This window comes from Xiphophorus couchianus, chromosome 10 (assembly GCF_001444195.1).
Source record: "Xiphophorus couchianus chromosome 10, X_couchianus-1.0, whole genome shotgun sequence".
Lineage (NCBI taxonomy): Eukaryota > Metazoa > Chordata > Actinopteri > Cyprinodontiformes > Poeciliidae > Xiphophorus > Xiphophorus couchianus.
This window is the reverse complement of record NC_040237.1, coordinates 16,379,727-16,400,512: the sequence shown is the minus strand read 5'-3', so window position 1 is coordinate 16,400,512 and position 20,786 is coordinate 16,379,727. Positions and strand designations below refer to the sequence as shown.

Genomic DNA, 20,786 nt, shown 5'->3' with positions numbered 1-20,786 from the left:
TGTGAGCATGGGCTTCGTCTGAAGGTTTCTTTTCAGCTCCTGTGACATTTAAGCACAGGACATTCAGGACATGTTCTTCATTAAACGAGTGACCTGAAGATTTAAACTGCATGGCGCAGGAGCAAAGGCAACTTTCCAGTTTAATTGAAGTCAGGATGCTGCTTTATTGGCCGCTTTTTAAAATTTTTTTATATGCTTGTGCAACAGTAAAGCAGCAAAAACAACATCGTTAAAGTCGCGATTGTCTCCCAGATCTGAATGAAATGCTAGTCGTCACTTTGCGGGTCAGAACAATCGAGGCTGGCTGTATTGTGGGGAGGCCAGGTGAATCTGGGCGTCCGCTGAATGCCAAGCAGTTACTTTTATATAATCACCTTTCTTCTGCGCGCTTTCTGTGCTGTTAAGAAAGAGCATACATAATGAAAAGGCGTTATGTAATTCGAACATTACTGGCCTCCATTTGACAGAAAACGGGGCCAACAGCAACAAATGCATAATTCAGTGGCTTTTTACCTGCTGCGTGTGTGTATGTGTGTGTGTGAATATGAATATTTCTACCTAGGTGGGCAGGGGAGGCATAAGAGAAATATTCAAATGTGCACATCCTGTTGCCCTTATCACAACAACTGGGTCAGATAACATTTGTGTTTGCCTGGGCACAACACTGGGAATTGATTGCATAGCAAAATGTGGTGGGTGTAGGAGCCGCAGTGAGGAGTGTCCTAGTTCAGCTGACCTCATGTCCAACGACGCTAACCGCAAATAAACATCTTAACTAACTTTATCTTCACATGACTGACTTAGAAATACAATCTCTGCTGTTAAAGATTTTCATTCTTTCACTTTATTTTGACTTTCAATGAAGATATTAGCAACCAAACGAATTGCGTAAAATATCAGATGAGAAGCAAAACATGGCAGATTAGTGTTTTGTTTTTTTAATAAAAACATAACCGGGATGCAGTTTGAGGGTTACAGCAACACCTTTAGGTTAGGCTATGTCTGAAAGTGATTTCGAATAATGTACTTTCCAGGCTTATAGTACGAAAACGTGCAGTAAGTGAAATTTTCAAAGATGAGCCACATTTTTAAAGTGCAGCACTTTCCGTAACCGATAGAAGAAGAAAACGCAAAAGGATAAAACGCAGCAACTTTACTGACTTCTTTTGAACTTCTTTGAAAGCCTGTTCAGGTTGGCAGCAGATACAGTATGTCTTCATACTGGAATAGCTGCCTTTTTAGAAGCCTTCCTGCTGAACACTTTCCAGCTGACTGGTCACTGGTAAGGCCAGCCAGGCTTAAAATGGGCCATAACCGGTCAGCAGACGATTTCCCAATCCATCTCTAATTAGTGCCAAGTAGAGTTGGAACATATACACATGCACACAAAAACAAATGCATAAGAGAAAATAATGCTTCCAGAGTGCTGCTAGCGTTATAAATGTAAAACTGTTTTTACGTTATCATCGCCATTAAAAATACATTTGACGGAATTCAACGTTCAGTCAAAACATCAAAAAAGTAAATAAAAATCCAGTCGAACTTTGTCGTCATTTAGCTGTTTGTGATTTTGTTTGTTTTAAAGAAATCCTTTAATCCAATGTTTCTGTGTTTTTTGTGTAGGCGACTACTTTGGCATCCTGATGGATGAGAAGGTGACCGGTTTCCCCTTCAGCGTCGTAGAGAACCCGATGTATTGGGGCAGCACAGCCAACTACCTCGGCCTTGCGCTCGTGTAAGTACATGTTGCCAGTTTTCTACCGATGTTCTTGTTGCAAACAGTTCGCCGTTAATCACCACCTTGAAAGTTTGCCGCCCCGAGACAATGAAACTCCAGCAGAGTTGATGCGTTTGGCCGGCCAGAACGTCACCGGCGTACGTCAAACGGCGTTCTAAATGTGGAGAGCGCACGCATAATTGATGAACTCCCGACCTCAAAATGGAACTTGCTGTTGTTCTCCGAGTTGCAAATCACGGCTGAAAAACGCAGCAAGGTAAAATAAGTTTTACGTGTGGCCCCAGTCTCCATGGCAACTGTGACAACACGGTTGGGAGATTAGAGTGTGTGGTTGCTAGGCAAGCTTTTATGGAGTTGATGAACCAGACTAATAAAAGCTGCGAGTCTCCTTTCTCCCTCTCTCTTCTTCATCACTTTTTTTTCCTCCTCATTGCTGTTAAGACTAGTCTGGATTAGGGACGCTTTCTTACACCTCTACTTAATGTTGCTATTTTCAAATGTCTCTCCCTTTTCTTGCCTGGTCAGTTTTAAATGCAGTTGACTTCATACTTAGTAGCATCGTTGTAAAATGTATTAAAACCCTCACAAATTTTCTTTTTCATTGTGTGCATAGTCAAACCAAAACTTTGAGTCGAGAAAGAACAATGAATTGAATAATAATAATTTAAAGTAATTTGATTAAACGCGGGGACTTCAGGTAGTAATAGTTATTATTATTTTGTAAATATTTCCCAAAATGCTGAGCAACATGGCCTAAGATTTCATTTATAAAAACAGTGAAAAGAGGAAACTGCCATGGGAGTGAAAACCCTTTAGAGGCTTTGTAGGTAAGAGGGTCTGTAGTGGGCTTAAAGAAAATGTAAAGTTGGATATCATTTGTGTCAAAATTAAATTTGATCTCGAAATTATGGAAGGCATCACCAACAGGAAGTAGATACATGACCAACAAAACAGGACAGCGGAAGAACACCTGCAGTACATGAAAATATTGATGTATACTAGTGCCAGAACTTTAACGTGTTAGTTTCCATTAATTAATTACATAGATTTTAAGGTGCAAAAATTATAAAAGTGATTAATCACTTTTTTTTCTTTTTAAACGTACTAAAGTCCCGAGTTGGAACCTTTGTATTCCCGTTTCTGGTGTGGCCATAAATCTAACGCACAAGCTAACAACAGTGCTAGACGAAGAAGCTATGTCAATCTGGTGGAGTGACAATTACAACAATGCTTTTTTGTGTGTGTGTTTATGGATTTTTAAGCATCATCACATTGAGTTTGTTGTTGCTACAATGAATCTCAATTCTTATAATGCTAAACAAAGTCCACAATAACCAGCAACGACAGGATAAATGGCTATTCAAATGATGAGAAAATGAAGTCACTTTAGTTGGAAAGATGTCCTTTCTGTAATACGTTGGCCGGTTTTTAAGTTTTGCGAATAACCTCATTTAGTGATTTTAGACATCTTTTTAATTCTATAAAGAAACTGTGGCTGCACAGTTTTGTGGTTGGTAGCACGGTTGCCTTGCAACAAGAAGGTCCTGGGTTTGCATTGTCTTTCTGAATGGAGTTTGCATGTTCTTCACACACGCTTTTTATCACTACTTAAATTTCTCATTGAATTAATTTTCTAAATCATGTTATCACTAATAAAGAATAACCTTAGGAGCGTTTTTGCTTACTTTGAGTGAATGGCTTGAGGCAGTAGAAAGATAAAAGCCTCTCCGTTAGCCCTCAAAACCCATCAGCTTTTTCTCTCCTGTTTGTGTGAACTGGCCACTAAATGAGCCCACACCTGTTAGAAAATGTACTGAAAATGTTGCATTAAGACAAGCTGAACAGAGCGGTGTATATCAAATGGAATCTAAATATAGCTGCTTCATGTTTTTCCATTTAGTGACTAAATATTAGATTATTTTTTTTTAGATTATGTCAACAAACTGGTGAAATAGAGCTTTATTTTTTAGCCAACAGGTATTAGTACCAACATGTCCAGTAAACAATCATTTTCAGAACTACATTTGCAATAATCTAATTTTATTTTCAAAATGTAGGAAAATTTTAGTTAAAGTACTTCATTTGTAAACAGAAGGGTTTTGTAATTGATCTGTTTTGTGGTGACACTTTGAAATGTGGAGCATCTGGTGAAGCCTTACGTTATGATGTCCAACAGACATCACAGCTGATAAAATGCATCTAATTAAAATAGATCTGTTATTAAAAGCCTAATTCACAGCAGACTCTCAGAAACTATAACACAGTGAAGTACATTCTAAATTGGCTTGGCTTATAGTTCATACAATTAAGTCCATAATTACTCAGTTTTCCAAAATGATTTATGTTAATGTCTTGGTTTCCCTGGCAAATTAAGCATAAAAACATAAGAGAACCTACTGTAGCTTTCTAGTATATAGTATTCAGATGTTGAGTGATGGTGTGGAAATTCTACAATCACCTTGGTTTTTAGTTGTTGCACACCCTCCCCTTCCCTTCACTCTTCTTTGCTCCTTTTTGTAAGGTTTGTTTTATTAAAACCGTCTTCGCCGAGTGCATTACAACTGTGGTCAGTTGTATCAGAGACATTCATCATGTGGTGGGGCGTAGGGTCTCCGAGAGAGACGGAACAAAGATCGCTCTGCACTCTGGGCCACATCACGCCCTCAAACTCTGGGCTACCATGTTGGTGCGCAGCTACATAAGCACTGGCTTGATTGGGAATCCGATTGGCTGGAGAAAAAGGAGTGTTCTGTAGTATTGATAGTATTGATCAGCGCTAGTAAATCACTGTCGTTTTGACAACAATGGCTATTGCCCTTTTGGTGTTAAAATGTCCCTCCGGGTGTAGTTGTTTTTCTTGTTGGTGATAGATCTTGAAGTCATTAAATTTGGAAATTTTCCATTTGTTTTCCGATAACTAAAGTAACAAGCAATGAGAAAAGATCATTTTGCTCCACTTGCCATTTTGTACCGTTGTAGTTTTGCTTGATTTTTATACAACTTATGCTTCTCCGCGTGTCGTCGGCTGCACAGGCAAAGATTCTGAAATAAAAACAGAAATGTCAACCAGCTTATGATCGACTGGTTGACATATTCAGACACTATGTATTGTCACATTCTTAAAATAATGGCCTATGTCTTTTTTTTTTTTTTTTTTGCTAAAAGTGGAATTTTGGGAGAGAAAAAAAATCACCACCTTTGTCTTTCTAAAAAATATTTTGGGCAAGAAAAAAAAAAATCACTATTGGCTAAAAATTGACCATTATTTTGGGATGGTGATGACTGTATGTTCATTTATGTTCTAAGACATTCTTTTCCATAAAGAAGTTACATGAGATTACTTATACCAAAAATAACATACAAATCAATGGGAGAATAATACAATTCTAATGTCACATTTTGTTAATTTGCCTTTCCCCAAAGTGGGAGCTCTGCTGTTTCTGGATCAGGTGATAATGAGCCTGTACTGAGAATCACACTGAGTCACACAGCGTGAAAGAAAATGAAAGGGGCAACTTTTAAATAGTAGTTCAGTTCCATTGTCACTTCCTCGCCGCTTTCCAAGCGGAAGCGGAAATTCAGGGACTGTTTCTGTCAACTAAATGGACATAACGTGGCACAATCAAGTCAACCGGCGGCGACCAGGTTTGGTCATAATATTTGTACTAACGGGGGTTGGGAAGTGGGTCAGTAGCACAAAGAAACCATGAAACGAGGTCCGCTGACTCATGGCGTCAGATTGGTCCGTCTGAATAAGTGGGAGGCGAATGTTGTGCATAACATCTGAAGCTGACTGAAGCCGTGAGAGGAATGTAATCGCAGCTGTTCCATCGCTGACATAGAAATCAAAGTCATGTGAAAACACTTTAAATGCAAATGTATTGTATCAATGCAGTATCAAGTAGTTTTGGTCTAGTTTCTAGTTCAAATATCTTGGCAGACTTGAAATACCTAGGTACAAGTAACTTTTTAGCAAGGGGTGTCAAACTCCAGTCCGCAAGGGCCGCTGTCCTGCAACTTTTAGATGTGCCTCTGCTGCACCACACCTGAGTAGAATAATTAGGTCATTAGCAAGGCTCTGGAGAACTGATCTACACAAGGAGGAGGTAATTAAGCCATTTCATTCCAGTGTTTTGTACCTGTGGCACATCTAAAAGCTGCAGGACAGTGGCCCTCTAGGACTGGAGTTTGAGACCTGTAATCTAGAGGCTTGTTTTTAGTCAATAATTCCTTAATACTGATGAAGAACTACTTATTCCAATGGGAGATTATTTAACTTGTAACAAGACATTTTAGGTTATAAGTTAATTCAACTGCCAATAGAACAAGTACATTTTCATCAATATTAAGAAATTATTGACTTAAAACAAGCCTCTATATCAGGGGTGCCCAAAGTCCTCGAGGGCCGGCATCCTGCACATTTCAGTTCTCTCCCTGGTGGTAGTAACAATCTTTTCAGCATGTCACTGTTCTTCTTAGGCCTCTAATGAGCCATCATTTGATTCAGGTGCGTTAAACCAAAGAGAGAACTAAAACATGCAGGATGCCGGCCCTCAAGGACCGACTTTGGGCACCTCTGCTCTATATCTTGTTGAAAAGTTACTTTTAAGTTGCTTGGTCTTGGGTGCTGTTGTGGCGTAGAGGCAAAGCACAACCCACGTATTGAGGCCTTAGTCCTCGTGGCGGTGGTCACAGGTTTGATTCCCGGCCTGGTGAGATTTGCCGCATGTCTTCCCCTTCTCTCATTGCATCTTCAAATTCCTTTAGTTCCTGCACCTCTGTTTAGGCATCGTGTACCTCTGGTTGATTTTTGAAGAGCTACGAAAAGCTACACGGCTGCATCCCAGCAGTTTTGCTGTTCCCATGTTGGGTAGACCCCATTTGGGTTCCATTACATGAGTCTTGATCAGCAGATATTTTACCGCCAATTCTGCTATTCTGCTTCAAACTAAAGGGAATAACAGCAGCTGGATGTAGAGTTTATCATCTACTTCTCAATGTAAAGGTGAACTTTGGAGGCATTAACAGGCAGGTTGATTGGTGTTCCTTGTTCTCCGCGAAATCCATACACTATGAGCCTTAATGGCCTTTGTTTATGTCAATCTGTACAATCTGAGAAGCGGACACATGACAGCGATGTGTGCCGCAGCTGACTGATGACAGTTGCTGATTTAGGGAACATAGATAGCAGAGCAGCAGAGCCACTCATCTCCCTCAGCCTTCAGCCTGATCTTCTGCCACACGCTTGACCTGGATGTTGTTTAGGAGAGCATTGGCTGCAGACATCTTAATGTTTGTGTTAGACAAGGAGTTATTGTATTTTTGGTTTGCTGATTTTGGTTAGGGGTTTCTGCAAAGATTACTTTGTTTGTTATTATGACCTTTACCCACACTAAAGCAACTTTCAGAGTCGTTCTGCTTGTACAATTTATCTGTGAAACAAGTTACCATGCCGACCTCGTGCCTGTAGTGAGTTGGCTGACCTGTCACCTACTAAAACCATCTGCTAAACTGGTGACCAGCTAAGACAGCCAGCAATAGCCTTCACATTTTCTGTTAAGGCTAACACTAGCATCTAATCCATGAAGAGTAAGCTGATTTTGGCCATCTTTTAAAAGCTCCGGTCTTAAATTACTTTCTTGGAAAAATAATTAAACTGTCATGCAAATTGTGAGTTAAATTGAAAAATGTTACAAAAGAAGGGAAAAAAAAGAAAAAAGAAAATTCAAATTAGCCGTGTTTCCATCTACTGGTTTGTAACGTAACGTAATTTCGTCTGACGTTGATGCTACACATGGCTGCACTAAACAGCAGCCATGCACTACATCCACTAAAAAAATACATGCACTAGAAAAAATAATAAGAGCCTTTTACTGCGCCGGAAACACACAATATCACATTCATTCACCCACTCATTCGTCGTTAGTGCCTCTCACCCACTCATTTGTCGTTATTGCCTCTGATGTACATCCCTACATCAAACCTCTAAGTTGTAGGTTTTTCTGAGTTTTGTTCCTCTGGTAAGGCACAGATTCACCAGTGGATGAGGGAGGAAGTTATTTGGAATTTTGACAAACTTTTTTTTTTTTTTTACAAACTTTCGTAATATGAAACTTCACAATGCGCATAAAAACACATTGATGGAAACACAGTTAGTGAGACCCGTTTGAGATGGAACATTGGTGAAGTGGCCAGAGAACTCAAAAATCAACCCGAGTGGTTAAACAGCTCATCCAAAAAGTCACTAAAGAACCCAGAGAAGCATTTAAAGAACCAAGGTAGCTTTACCTCTAGACTCCAGGAACAAATAATAATCTTTAGTGATAAAAAAAAAAACTGATGATAGTATGACTCTGTTTTGTCAAGTGACTCATTACAGATCACAAACTCTTTAAAGAATGGGATTTTTTTAAAAGAATTGAAACTATTCCTTTCACTGGCAAATCACTTCTTGCTCCATATTTTTTCAATGGCCACCTTGTTGCTCGAAATAGTTCCAGACGTTTTGGGTGAAAATGAATTTACAAAATATGAAGCATATTCTTCTCTTTTTTTTCATTTATTCAAAAACTATGCTTTTCAAATTACATCCTCTCTCCACAAAAAGCTATTTACTTTGGCCAATATTATGCTGTTTTATAACTAATGGTTTTTGCACGTCAGTCACACCTGTCCATTATGAATTATAGATTTTTTTTTGTTGTTGTCACTGAATGAATCTTTTTTTTTTTATATATGCGGCTGCATTCTGATCACTTCCACATACACATAAAGATCTTGTTGTTCCATAAAAATCTGTGTCACATTTCTCATCTGCAATATGTAGGGCAGATAGTTCTTAGTTCTTAGTCTTTTCTTGTGTATGTGTCCCAGTGAAGTTAAATAGGGATCTCCTTCGGTCTCAGGGATGTCGTCATACCCTCTTGTCTTACTTCTGTTTTTCTCTCTGGTTCTGTCTCCAGTGGTGCCAGTCCTGTTGGGTTAGTCCTTACTGCCATGGTGGCCCTGGCTTACAAAGTGGCCATAAAATTCGAAGGGTAAGGGTAAGCCTTGTTGTCATTTCTCACAAATGTATTAGAGTTATTAATATTTGTATCGGTTCCAGATGGGGTTTTGTGACAATGTGCCTGATCCATAAGGGCAGAATAGCCTATATTTGTGTCCCTATATCATCATCATCATCATCAGAGTTTGACATTAATTTAAATGTCATGAAACGTTAAAATTTACTTTATTTTGAAAAAGCAACACTGTCGGTGTATTTTCTGGCGTAACACCGGCATCCACCTGTTTAGCTGCACTGTTTCAGGAGATGTGGAGGAAAACCCCCCAGCTGATTATCACACCGGGTTTTATTGGGTGTTCACATGTGTTTATTTTGGTTTTGGACAACGAATTGAAAGTTTTAAGTAAGCACATGGCACACTAACATCTCCCAACACATCACTCAACCCATGCCGGTAAAGTGAGTTAGAAAAAAAGATACTTCAATAATGACATCCACCATGAAAATGCAGGTGGGGAAAAAAAAAACAATGTTCTATTGTTCTAACATATGATTCATAAGTATTTTGAAAATCATTTTAAAGTTCGTCTCCACAGAGAATAAGTAGCAACAAAACTGAAACAAACCAGCCAGACAATAGTTCTAGAAGTGGTATGAGGGCTCTGTGAACAGGTGTGGGTGTATGTAAGGCTTGCTGTAGGTTTTTATTTATCTTTTATTTTGCTTCTGTCAGTAAAACGGAGACGTCTCGATGACTGACGTGGGTTGGCAGGCTTCTCAATTTTCTGTTGGCTGAAGAAAATTCCCTGCTGTACCGAAAGTGTTGCTTTAGGTTACTGAGTGCTTTTGAGAAGAGGCTGTATCCGTCGATTCAAACACAGATGGACCTGCATGTGTTTTCAGTCTCGCAAAAGCATCTACACCCCTAAGACATAAAAAAAAAATAATAATAACCTCAGTAAAACACAATGAAGTTTGCAGTTTACAGAGATTTAAGGGACTCAAATTAACTCGAAAGAGGAAATTTGTGCAAAGTTTTGCTCCCTTTTTGTACACTCCGCTTTTACCCCGTGGCTAATTAAAATTCTTTATATCTCAAAACCAAGATTTAAGAAGGAGTGTGATTTTCTGTATTATTTGCTGCTACATGCAAACTGAAGATGTGCAGGTACCAAATTTAACCACACGCTGCAATGATGAAGGGAGCCGTGTGCTATATTTGTCTAACGTGTGTCTCACTGATTATCAACAGTACTATTAGTTAAGAGGTGTGTGTGCGTGCGTGCGTGCGTGTGTGTGTGTGTGGCTAAGGGAATATTACCTCACACAGTGAGTTGGTAAGAATCACCAGTGTGAGAGAGGCAGGAGGCCAGCAGAGAACAGGTGGTGATGAAGTGAATCCCGTGCAGCCTAGTCAGCTCACAACCGTCATAAATCTAGGAGAAAAGAGGTGATGATTAGTTGAATACTGTGTATAAAAACATATTTTTTTTTAAACCTCAGGAATTTAAAGAGCAAATTTTATTCATAAATCTGAAAACATGCTGAAGTCCTTAAACCAAAACTGTTTCCAAAGTAGTCCTGCGATTAAATAACTCTTCACAGATCAGCATTCAGCAGAGTAAAAATGGGCTTTCTATTTTCGGAATTGAATTTTAAAACATCTCTAATCCTCTTGACTGAACTCCTGCAGCTTCAGTGCAACATTGTTGGATAATAAAAGTTAATTTCCATTTAAACAGTGTAGAATTTGACTTGTGGACAAAATCGGTAACATAAAATGTTACTGAATCTGTAAAGTTACTTTGAGTTTTGACCTTAATCCCAGTTCTCTCCATTGACAGTGTTTTTTGATTTCATAAGTCGTAGTTTTTATTAACTGATGTTGTGTCAAAATAAAATCAGGAGTTTAATTAGAGGAGCTCTTAGTTGTTAAAAAGCACCAGCTGTTAATGAACTGCGTTTCAATCCAAATTTCACCCAATTCATTCGCAATCTGTCAGCAGAGACAAAGATATGTGAAGCAGAGCGGCTGGCTTTAGAAACCTGCCTCTTTGCTTTCATCTCGTCTTTCTTTAGAGGCTCTTTTTGCGAACGTTAAAAGTTTTCTAGTTAGTACATTTTATGTGCAATGGTTGTGCTATGTGACCTAAATCTGCTATGACCTACTTCTGCACATCTGAGCTCACAAAAAAAAGTTAAAATAGGAACCTTTAGGTAAGGAGAAATACAATGAGTTTCTGCCACTCAGCAGGTAACATACAGACACATCACATCCAGCTGTTTGATGTAAATCACAAACTGAGATATATTGCAGGCACAGTCATGATATAAAGAAAGCACCTTGAAAAACTCTATGTTTTTCAAACTCAGTGTGGACAGATTTGAAATGGGTCTAGATCCAAGTCAGGTCTGGTGTGTAAACCTAGTTATTCTACCTGACTAAATCTAACCTGCACATCTTCCCATATTGCTTTGGGGGAATGATTTCCGTTTATTGAGGTTTACAGATGATCCTCAATCTCTCTTGAGGGCCCAACCAAGCATTTCAACTGAGGTTAGGGTCTGGATTTTGACTGGACTGCTGCAACAACTTTAGTCTTCTTTTTGAGCCAGTCTGCTATGGCTTTGTTGATGTGAGTAAGGTCATTGATGACCCTGTTTTGCCTCAGCTTCTTCTGTCAAATAGATTGGCTCTAGATTACTTTGGTACACACTTACTGGTCAACAGAATGGCTGGTGAACAGACCCAGCCTATCATGTGTACAACACCAGGCTGACACTTGGGATGAGGTGTTTGTGTTTGGTTTTACACCAAATCTGGCATTTTGTATTAAAACCAAACATATCTTCTTTGGTTTTACCTGTACCGAGCTCTACCACCAGAACCAGTACGAAAATTCAACTCCTTAGGGACTACTTGACCAGCACTGACATGGTTTTAGGCAAAATACTGCAGAACCAATCAAATTTACACTAAAGTGTCACAATTCACACAGAAAACCTATATAGAACCCTCTGAACCCTATTTACAGTTTATCAACTAAAAGACGTTGACTTTGAGTTTAGCTACATTTTAACTTTTGTAAATCTGAAGCTCTACAGGAGTGGTCTTTTTTGTTTTTTACCATGACTGTATATTTGCTACTACATTCTAACTCATACATGCATATTGTCTGACAATCACAAGCACATGTGTCAGAATATATGGGTGTTTGCCCAGTGTACCAAGACACACTGAACAGGGAGCACTAATCTACATTCTTTATGAACATACCAACATAACACGCAAAGCCATAATAAACAAAGCTAAGAGAAAATGACAGAGTATCCATGTAAATACTGAGCAATATATTACTTTTCATGAACTCCTTTTGCCTGTTTCCTTCCTCATCAGGGTTGTCTTGTTTGCTTAACTCGCATCCTCTGAACATCAAGCAGCAATGGCAGCAAGGTGCTCAGTCAGCTTTCCCAAGATGAGGCATTCAGGCTGACCGACAAGTGTAGGAAAACCAACATTGAATCTCAAATTCAACGCTACGCTAGTCTTCGTGCCGATTAAAGCAAACCATGTATAAGAAGATTTAATATTGGGCAACAGGAGCGGGTCACGACTGCGACGCCGGTCAGCCACGGTGTCATTTTTCGTCCACTGGGGAGCTAAAGATTTAACCACACGCTGCGCTGATTACGGGAGCCGTGTGCTATATTTGTCTAACGTGTGTCTCACTGATTCTCAGTAGTGCTATTAGTTAAGATGTATGTGTGTGTGTGGCTAAGGGAATATTACCTCACACAGTGAGTTGGTAAGAATCACCAGTGTGAGAGAGGCAGGAGGCCAGCAGAGAACAGGTGGTGATGAAGTGAATCCCGTGCAGCCTAGTCAGCTCACAACCGTCATAAATCTAGGAGAAAAGGGAGAGAGAAATGTTGGTTAAAAAAACACTTTGTGAATATTAAAATTGACTTTTTATTCCTACTTATTCATCTTTTGGTTTTTGTAGTTGCTCCTAATTACACCTAATTGCTCCTAATTAGGTGTAATAAGCAAAGGCAAGGAAAATTCAGATCATTTGATTCAGTTTTTCCACATTCATCATTGACGTCTTAAAGCTCAGAATTTCAAAGTACAAAAACTTAAAGAACAAATCCAGCTCAATGTTTTATTTATTATTATGAAAATAAAATCCATCTGTAGATGTCTGTGGGTGGCAAAAGTAGGTCAATGTTTGTTTAGTTCAGGTTAGCCTTGTTAACACAGCTATAGAAACGTTTCCAGTTTTCCCATTTAGTCCTGAATATCAGCTGGAAGAATATGTTCTCTTTTCGTAACCTTCGTGTCGTGTATTCTTTAACCAGAAGTTACAATTTAATTTCTAAAGCCATGGTTTTATTTTTCTTGAAGTAATCAAACATTCTACAAACTGTGTGCTCTGAGGAGTTTTTTGCCTTCTCATTTAGAAGTTGGATTTTCTGATCTTTGCTATGAAATTGGCTAGTTTATTTAAGAGTTTACCAGAGATTGTAAAACAATCTTGCTGCAAGGATGCTAAAGTAATAAATTTTTTTCTTTATTCAAGCAGTTTCATTTCTGACCCTCTAAAGCCTATGTTTAGATTTATAGGGGGACCAGACGCTAACACTGTTTGGGAGCAGATTATCTTGAACTAAAGAGGTACATGGGTACTCTTACTTGCTAATATTATTTCCTCATATTTAGTTGTGTCCAATATCCCTTCAAAAGAATAATATGTAAGCAAATGTGACAAAAATTTCTAGTAAGATGATATGTCTGTAGATCAAACGAAACCATGAGTCTCCCACACATTCTCCAAATGTGTCAAGTTCTTCAGAAGTCCGGTGCAGGTGTGTCAGCCACGTGCCACGGAAATGATATCTTGCACACATATTGTCCCTGTCAGCAAGGGAAACCCGGAGACATCTTCCTATCATACGCTCCTGCACCCATGAGCTCCGCCACGGTTCGCTACACACATACAACCTCCTGGCACCGTGTGGTACAGCGTTCCTTTCCCGCATTTATTGTCCTACTGCATGTTTGTTCTCCTGTATTTGCAGACCATTCACGGAGCAGATCTATCTGCAGAGAAATCAGCGCCGCAAACACGAGTGATCGCATCCCTCACCTGCTGGTGGGGCGGCTGAGGATTCCCATCCGGGCGCGTGGACGGACGCACACCGGCTGTAGGCGTTGATGGGCCGCTTGAGCGGAAACGCAGGGAAATGTGTGCTGGTGCGACTTATTTCTTAAAATGAATCAGGAAGCTTAAAGCTGCACAATGTAACTCTTATAGCTTTTACTTACAACTCTGGAAAAAATGAAGAGACCACTGCACTGAGTCCCATTGAAAACCTCCTGGTTAGTCCACCAAATATTGATTTCTGAACTCTTCTTGAGTTAAAACATTGGTATTGTCGTTTCTAAATGAATATCAACTTTTTTTGTCTTAGCATTATTTATGTTCTGAAAGTGCTGCATATATTTTTGTTATTTTGACCATTTCTCATTTTCTGCAAATAAACACAAAATATTTGTTTGGAATTTCGGAGACATATTGTCAGTAGTTCATGGAATAAAAGAACAATGTTCATTTTACTCAAACATTTACCTATAACAAGTAAAATCAGAGAAACTGGTCATTTTAGTGGTTTCTTAATGTGTGTGTTGTGTGCTGTGTTTATTAAAATTCAGTATGTTGTAACAGTATAATGTAGGACAGATAATCTGTGAAAATATTGATCTCCTCTGCCTTCTCTCAACGCTGTCAGTACTTACTGCAGACATACACCAACTCAATCAGAAACAACCAATCAGAGCCAGGAGGAGGGTCTTAGCGCTGCCAAATACGCTTCACCACAACATAAAGTGCCACGAATGCTAATGCTAGTTAGCATAGCCTCTTTTGACAGCGGATAAACGGCTTATCTGTAACAGTAAGCTGTTTCTCCACCATTAGCACATCTAGTATTGAGTTTATAATGTTGATTGACAGCTCTAAGCCCCTCCTCTTAGCTGTGATTGGTTGTTTTTGACCGGGAGCTGTGTGTTTCTTCAGACAGCAATAGCAGCCCAGGGAGGAGCTCAATCTTTTCACAGATGATCTGTCTCATGTTAGATGTTGTACTGTAAAAGAATGGTGACAGTTGAAACAAATATGGAAAAAAAACATATTTTTGTAAAAGTTACACACCGCATTTCTTTTTCCTTTCTTTCTAACCCAGGCATGCTTGGGTTATGCAAGTTCTCCGGGTCCTGAAGCAGCGGTTTTTAAGGTCGATACGATGCGCGGGGGGGTTGACATGTAAAATGCTACCTGGGCATGAATACTTACCAAGGCACTGTAGCTGCTTTGTTGAAGCAAATCACCATGAATGCAGACCTCATCCAACAATAGAAGAGTCACAATGCCAGCGCGGTGACATCACCTCGTTCCCCACAAAAGGAAACTTCCAGACGATAAAACTGCCACATCTCCCTGTGATTCTTTGATTTCCTCCCTCCGTATTCCTCTCCTGCGTCCTCACAGCGCTGACACTGTGAAATCCATTATCGCTTAGTACCTGGACATTTTTTGAACAGCAGGCTAATAGTGAATGGCTTCTAGGAAAAGACAGACTTTTAGGGAAATGATGATAAAAAAAAAAAAAAGAGACATATTTGACGTTATGCAACAGTTTCCGCTCAGGCTGTTTCCACTGACTTCCAACAGCAACTTGAAAAGGTCACCTCTAACAAGGACCAGCAAAGTTAAGATGCTTTCACCTACAGTGGGCCGTTGTGTATTAGGGCCGTTGTAGATAAGAGAAGAAAAAATACATTTCTTCCAAATATTTCTAGATTATTTTTCACATAATTACAAGAAAAATCCTAAATTCCAAAGAAGAAATTTGTATTTTTTTTTATAATGTAAAGGCATACATTTATGACATTAAAATTAAGATATTATCTGAGATTGTAAAGCCGGAAATGTGCATGGCGATTTGACGCTTTGAAATCGGGCCTTTGTCTCTTTAAGAAGCTCCTACTCCTTCTGAGACTCCGCCTTCAGGAAGTCATCTGTCATGTCGTTGTTAGGAGCGTTGGACTTGGAATTAGTCTGTATAATGAGCTCAGCAGACTCTGATTTCCATCAGATTAAATTTTCTTCCTTCAGCTTAGTTACCAAATTTAAATAGGCTTGTTTACTTGAACAAGGTAAACCAGATACAGCCTGGTTGGGTCTTCATTTCAATGAATGAAGGAGAAAATTAGAATATTTTGAATGACTTCACCAACCAACTTTATGTTTTTGTGGAAAATTTTGTCCATTATCTCAAAAGACTATTGTGAAAAAGAAAAGCTTCTGATTGGTCGGTGGCAGTCAAGTGAAGTGATAAGATTTTTTCTTTTTTAAAAGCAGAATTAATCAAATTATTCATTTTTCCAAGGATTTACTTGATGCTGAATTTATTTTTTAAACACACATCAATCTCAAAGCCCAAAAAACAAAACATTTTTGTTATTTTTGTTTAAACCTAAGAGAATAAAGGGTCATATACGTTTGTAAAGGTTGTAAACATCTGTAACGTGTGTGACCCTTGACCCTCCACACCCTTTGTCCAACCCTGCATTAAGACATCGTCATTCTGCTTTAATCAGTAGAGCAACACAGTCTGGAAAATATCCTAAAGAAGACCCTCTGTTAGTCTCTTTTCTGTTAGATTCTACATTGATTTTAAACACAGCTTACATTTTTACCAGGAGACGAACCAGACTGTCTACACATCACCTTCTTATCCAGACGGAGATTTTGGTGGGAAAAGTTTTAAGACCATAGAGGAAAAAAATCTGGGTGAGAAATCAGGAAGTAGGAGCCTACTTTAGATCACTGTATGCACAAAAAAAATACAAGAACAACGTGAACAAAGGTAACAACGCAATAATATTATATAACGCAGATTAATCAAACTACTATTTTGACCTAAAAGCCTCTTTCCGGTGGAGGGTTACCAAGGTAACAGCAGGGCGTTATGAACTCGACACACAGGGAACGACGAACGATCGCGAAAGGTGAACGTTTTCTGCAATGGCAACGAAAGTGGAACATTTTTCAACTTTCGTTCAAGACAAAAAGAAAAGAAAATTACGTTTTTTTTTAAAAACATGCATAAAGTAGCACTTTCTGATATGGGCGATATTGGCAGTTGACCGGGGTAGCATCAGAAAGGGGCGTCCCAATCTAAGAAGTAGAAAATCCCAGCTTTCTGATACAAAAATGATCAGAATATAGCTTGGATTTTAATTTGTTGGAGTGCGACAGAGAAAGGAGCTTGCCTGGGGCGCCATTCTTGCAAGAACCACAACTGTATCCATATTTATAATTCAGGCTTACCAAGTTAGAGATTGTGATTAATCACAGCGCAAGAGTGTGATTAATCTAATTACATTTTTTAATCGATTGACAGCACTTGCTTAGTCACAATACAATGTTTTTACATAATTGTGAAGGCCTACCCGTGATATTGTGAGGAAAAAAAAGGCAAGGACTCAACATTATGTTGCTCTGTCAAATGAAATTCCATAGAATGTGTGTTTGGGATTGTAATGTGACAAAATATGAAATTCCACTCTATTGAATACATTTACAAGGCACTGTCATTACTTACCGAATGCCTCTGAGCACTCATAGCAAATATCTCACACATAATGAGGCAAACAAACATGAAACTTTACAGTCCAAGCGTAGAACCCAGGAACAAAAGGCACCTATATGAAGAAAGGTCACCAAGTTTTCTGAGCACGCATACCTCACACGGACGGACAGTGGACACGTGTCCTGAGGTCAGATGAGTCCAGCGTTCAGTCAGCAGGAAAAGAAGTCGAATCTCAGGTTGACAAAAAAAACGACAGTGCTGTAGACGTCGATGTGACGTGGCCGTGACCGAACGTCTTAAACCTCTAGCTTAGCGGTAAACACAACAAGAAGAGAAGAACTGTGAACAACACACCGTGAACTGGACCGATGATGAGGTCGAGCTTCTTCTCAGCGTCACGTCGCATTCTAAAACTGATGAACAGCAAGAGGAGCGTGTAATCCGTTGTTCTTAAGCGTGATACATATGAGGCGTTTGGGTTTATGGGTCCGGGTCGGGTTAGAGGTCGGCCTAATTGCTGTCCGTATGAATACATGCAAAGGGCGAAATTTTCACCTTAGGACTAATGTAACAGAAAAAAGATTTGGGGTTCTCTAAAATTGTGTTTCCATTTGGCGGTGGGACACAAACTGTTAAAAACTTTCCGACTTTGGTATGGTAAAAAAAAAATAGTAATTGACTTAAGAGTCAGTTCTGAACATTGTGTGCTCTTAGTATTAGTCTACATTAGTAATGTCATTATAGGTTGGTTTAATTGGCCAATCTATAACGTTTTGATGAGGCAGTTTGTCTTGTCTGATATTTTGTCCCAACCAAAGTTTATTGGTGTTTTATTAAAAATAAATCTATACATCCAATTCTACAGAAACTTGCCTAACTGTGCTTACTGTGTTTCATGTTGTACAGCTTGTGTAAGTGTACAGCCAGGCTAATGTTAGCGGTTGATGATTTAGCTCATTAAATATTTTCGATACAGTTCAAGTTGACCTTGGGTCGACTAAAGTTGAAGTAAAACTTATTCTCCTGCTTCACACAGAGAACATATTCACTTTGAACAGGAGAAATATTAAAGACTGGTGTTTCAGCTGCTTTCTGCTCAGCTCTACACAGAACTCTCCTTGGAGATTGGAGATATGTGTATACATATATATATGTCATATGACATAAGCAAAGAATCTGAAGGATTTAGCTCACATGACACACAAGAAATTTGAGCTGCTTTTGAAGAAGACCAATAAAACAGCGATACCTGGAATCAGATCAGAACATCTCTACTCATTAGATGTCAGTAAATCTGATGAAAAGCCCTTCCTGTTCCCACTGGATTAGTTTGATCATTTTATTCAAATAAATTGTTGTATACGTCATAAACTGCTTTTTATACATTTCTACTCAACACGTTCATGCCCCTGGTAAAAAGCCAGGAGTTTGTAAGACCGAAAATGAGACGAAAGCATTCAAACACCTTTTCTATGTATAATTTGAGATTCATTGTGAACAACTCAACTGAAAAGGATGATTTAAGAGTCTGAGGGAGTCCACGCTTACGCATCCAAGTTATTGAAATTTTTTGTTTTTATTTTTCCAACTGATCAACTTGTTTTTTTTGTTGTTTTTTTTTATGTTCATGTCCATTGAAATGGTTTATTAAACATGTTGTAGAGTCATCGTTGACCCAGTGTGTGAGCACCAGTTTAGCTTTGGGTGAAATTGTCAGATAAAGTCATTCCAGCTACTAAGTTTTCAAATATTTTTTTTTCTTACTTTTAAAGTGAGAAAAAAAAAACTTTCAAAGTTTCTTTAAAAGCGTAAAAACTGTTTCCGCTATATTTCTTCCTCCTCTCCTCTGGATTTCCTGTTTTTCTCAGTTGCTTTGTCCGTTTCCCGCCGCGTTACGGTTTCCCCCGCCCCACTTTCATTTTCTCCCAGCCCTTGGACGTGGTTGTGATGGAACTAATGGCTTGATAATGTCTGAAACCGCGCCGGCTATCACCCCATTTCAGCGCATCCATTAGACTCTCATCTCTAATGAGCAGATTTTCATTTTCTGCTGCTCTGTCCGACGTCTTTCTGCCTCCCTGAGCGGTTCGCGAGTGAAAGTACAGATTTCCTCTCTTGCACAAAGACGGCGGACCACATTACGTCTCACGCTGCGAAGTCGGCCTAAGATACACATTCTCTGTGGAAACTGGGTCATGACTCAGAAAAACAGCAGACTCCCACAGGTAGCTGGGTCACGGGACACAGGAGGGTCAGTGTGGTTTAGTTTCCACACCAAAACCGGCAGAGAAACGGACAACCTGAGTTGGATGTGGCGATGAATCAAACAGCTGAAACGTAGTCACGTTTATCAGAGTCATTTATTAATATCCTATTAGTCTCATCGATCAAAAATCTATCTGAAGGGTAATTATTTTACTTAATGAGTCATTCAAAAAATAAATCAATAAATCATTTCACTCATGGAAGTTACAGTACATCAGGTTTATTCACCCACGTGAGATGGTTCCATGTTGGTCCCAAAAAGACGGACTACGACTTCATAATTTTCAACTGTTTGACTATTGAATACATTCACAAAAATATAATATTAAAACACCCACACTTCTTACAGGACTTTGAGTTTTATATAAGACAAAAAGTTTGTAAAACATGTACTCATTACAAAGACATGCTAAATGTTTGGGGCTCCCCCCACAAAACCTGGGCAGTAGCCCAGGTCTGCCCTTCCTGAAGTCTGGCCCCGGAGGCAGCGTCTGTTTTCATCTGGATGTTCGCGGTTCCTCTGCTTGTAGTTCAGAACCAAGACGTAAACAATAGCAATGCAGTCTTGCCGGGTAAAGCGGGTTCCTCTCTACCGTAGAAACAAGATTGTGAAAAAAAACAAACTAAACTGAGCTAGCTGGAACTTTAAAGGTTAGATAGTGAACAAAACAAGTAGAAACAACTTCAGAATCAAATTTGGAGACCCCAAAAATAAGACATAGTTACGCTATATTGTTTGAGAAAAATGGATTTGACTATTTATTCTTATTCAAAAGTCCACTTATTTCAGGAGCTTTATCACCAAGCGAAGCAGTGTTTTCTAGACTTTATTTCTGTTACTTATGATAATTTTTCTCTTACAGCTAATGAAAACATAACATTTAAAATTAGAATATCACACAAGACCACTAAACAAAAAAAAATTACAATACAGAAATGTTGGTTTGACACTTCATACCAGCTTAAAGGTTGTTTTTCTTTTCCAAAAGGTACTTTGAAATTGACAAATGAGCCTCATCAGGAAGAATATTCACATTTATTAAATATGACTATTAGAAGCAGGGACCAACAAGAATGGATTTATTTTGAGAGCTTTCTGAGTTAAAAGTGGTATGAAGAGTA

At 39.0% G+C, this 20,786-nt stretch overlaps 1 protein-coding gene across 1 annotated transcript in view; it reads left to right on the top strand.

Annotated features, from left to right (window-relative positions):
- Positions 1-14,833, top strand: part of pemt (phosphatidylethanolamine N-methyltransferase) — a 58,537-nt gene extending 43,704 nt beyond the window's left edge. Inside the window, exons 5-7 of the mRNA XM_028030032.1 lie at positions 1,624-1,735; positions 8,701-8,775; positions 13,824-14,833. Coding sequence (XP_027885833.1) covers positions 1,624-1,735; positions 8,701-8,775; positions 13,824-13,878 — 242 coding nt within the window. The 3' untranslated portion in view covers positions 13,879-14,833. The remainder of the gene's footprint in view (positions 1-1,623; positions 1,736-8,700; positions 8,776-13,823) is intronic.
- Positions 14,834-20,786: the final 5,953 nt, after the last annotated feature.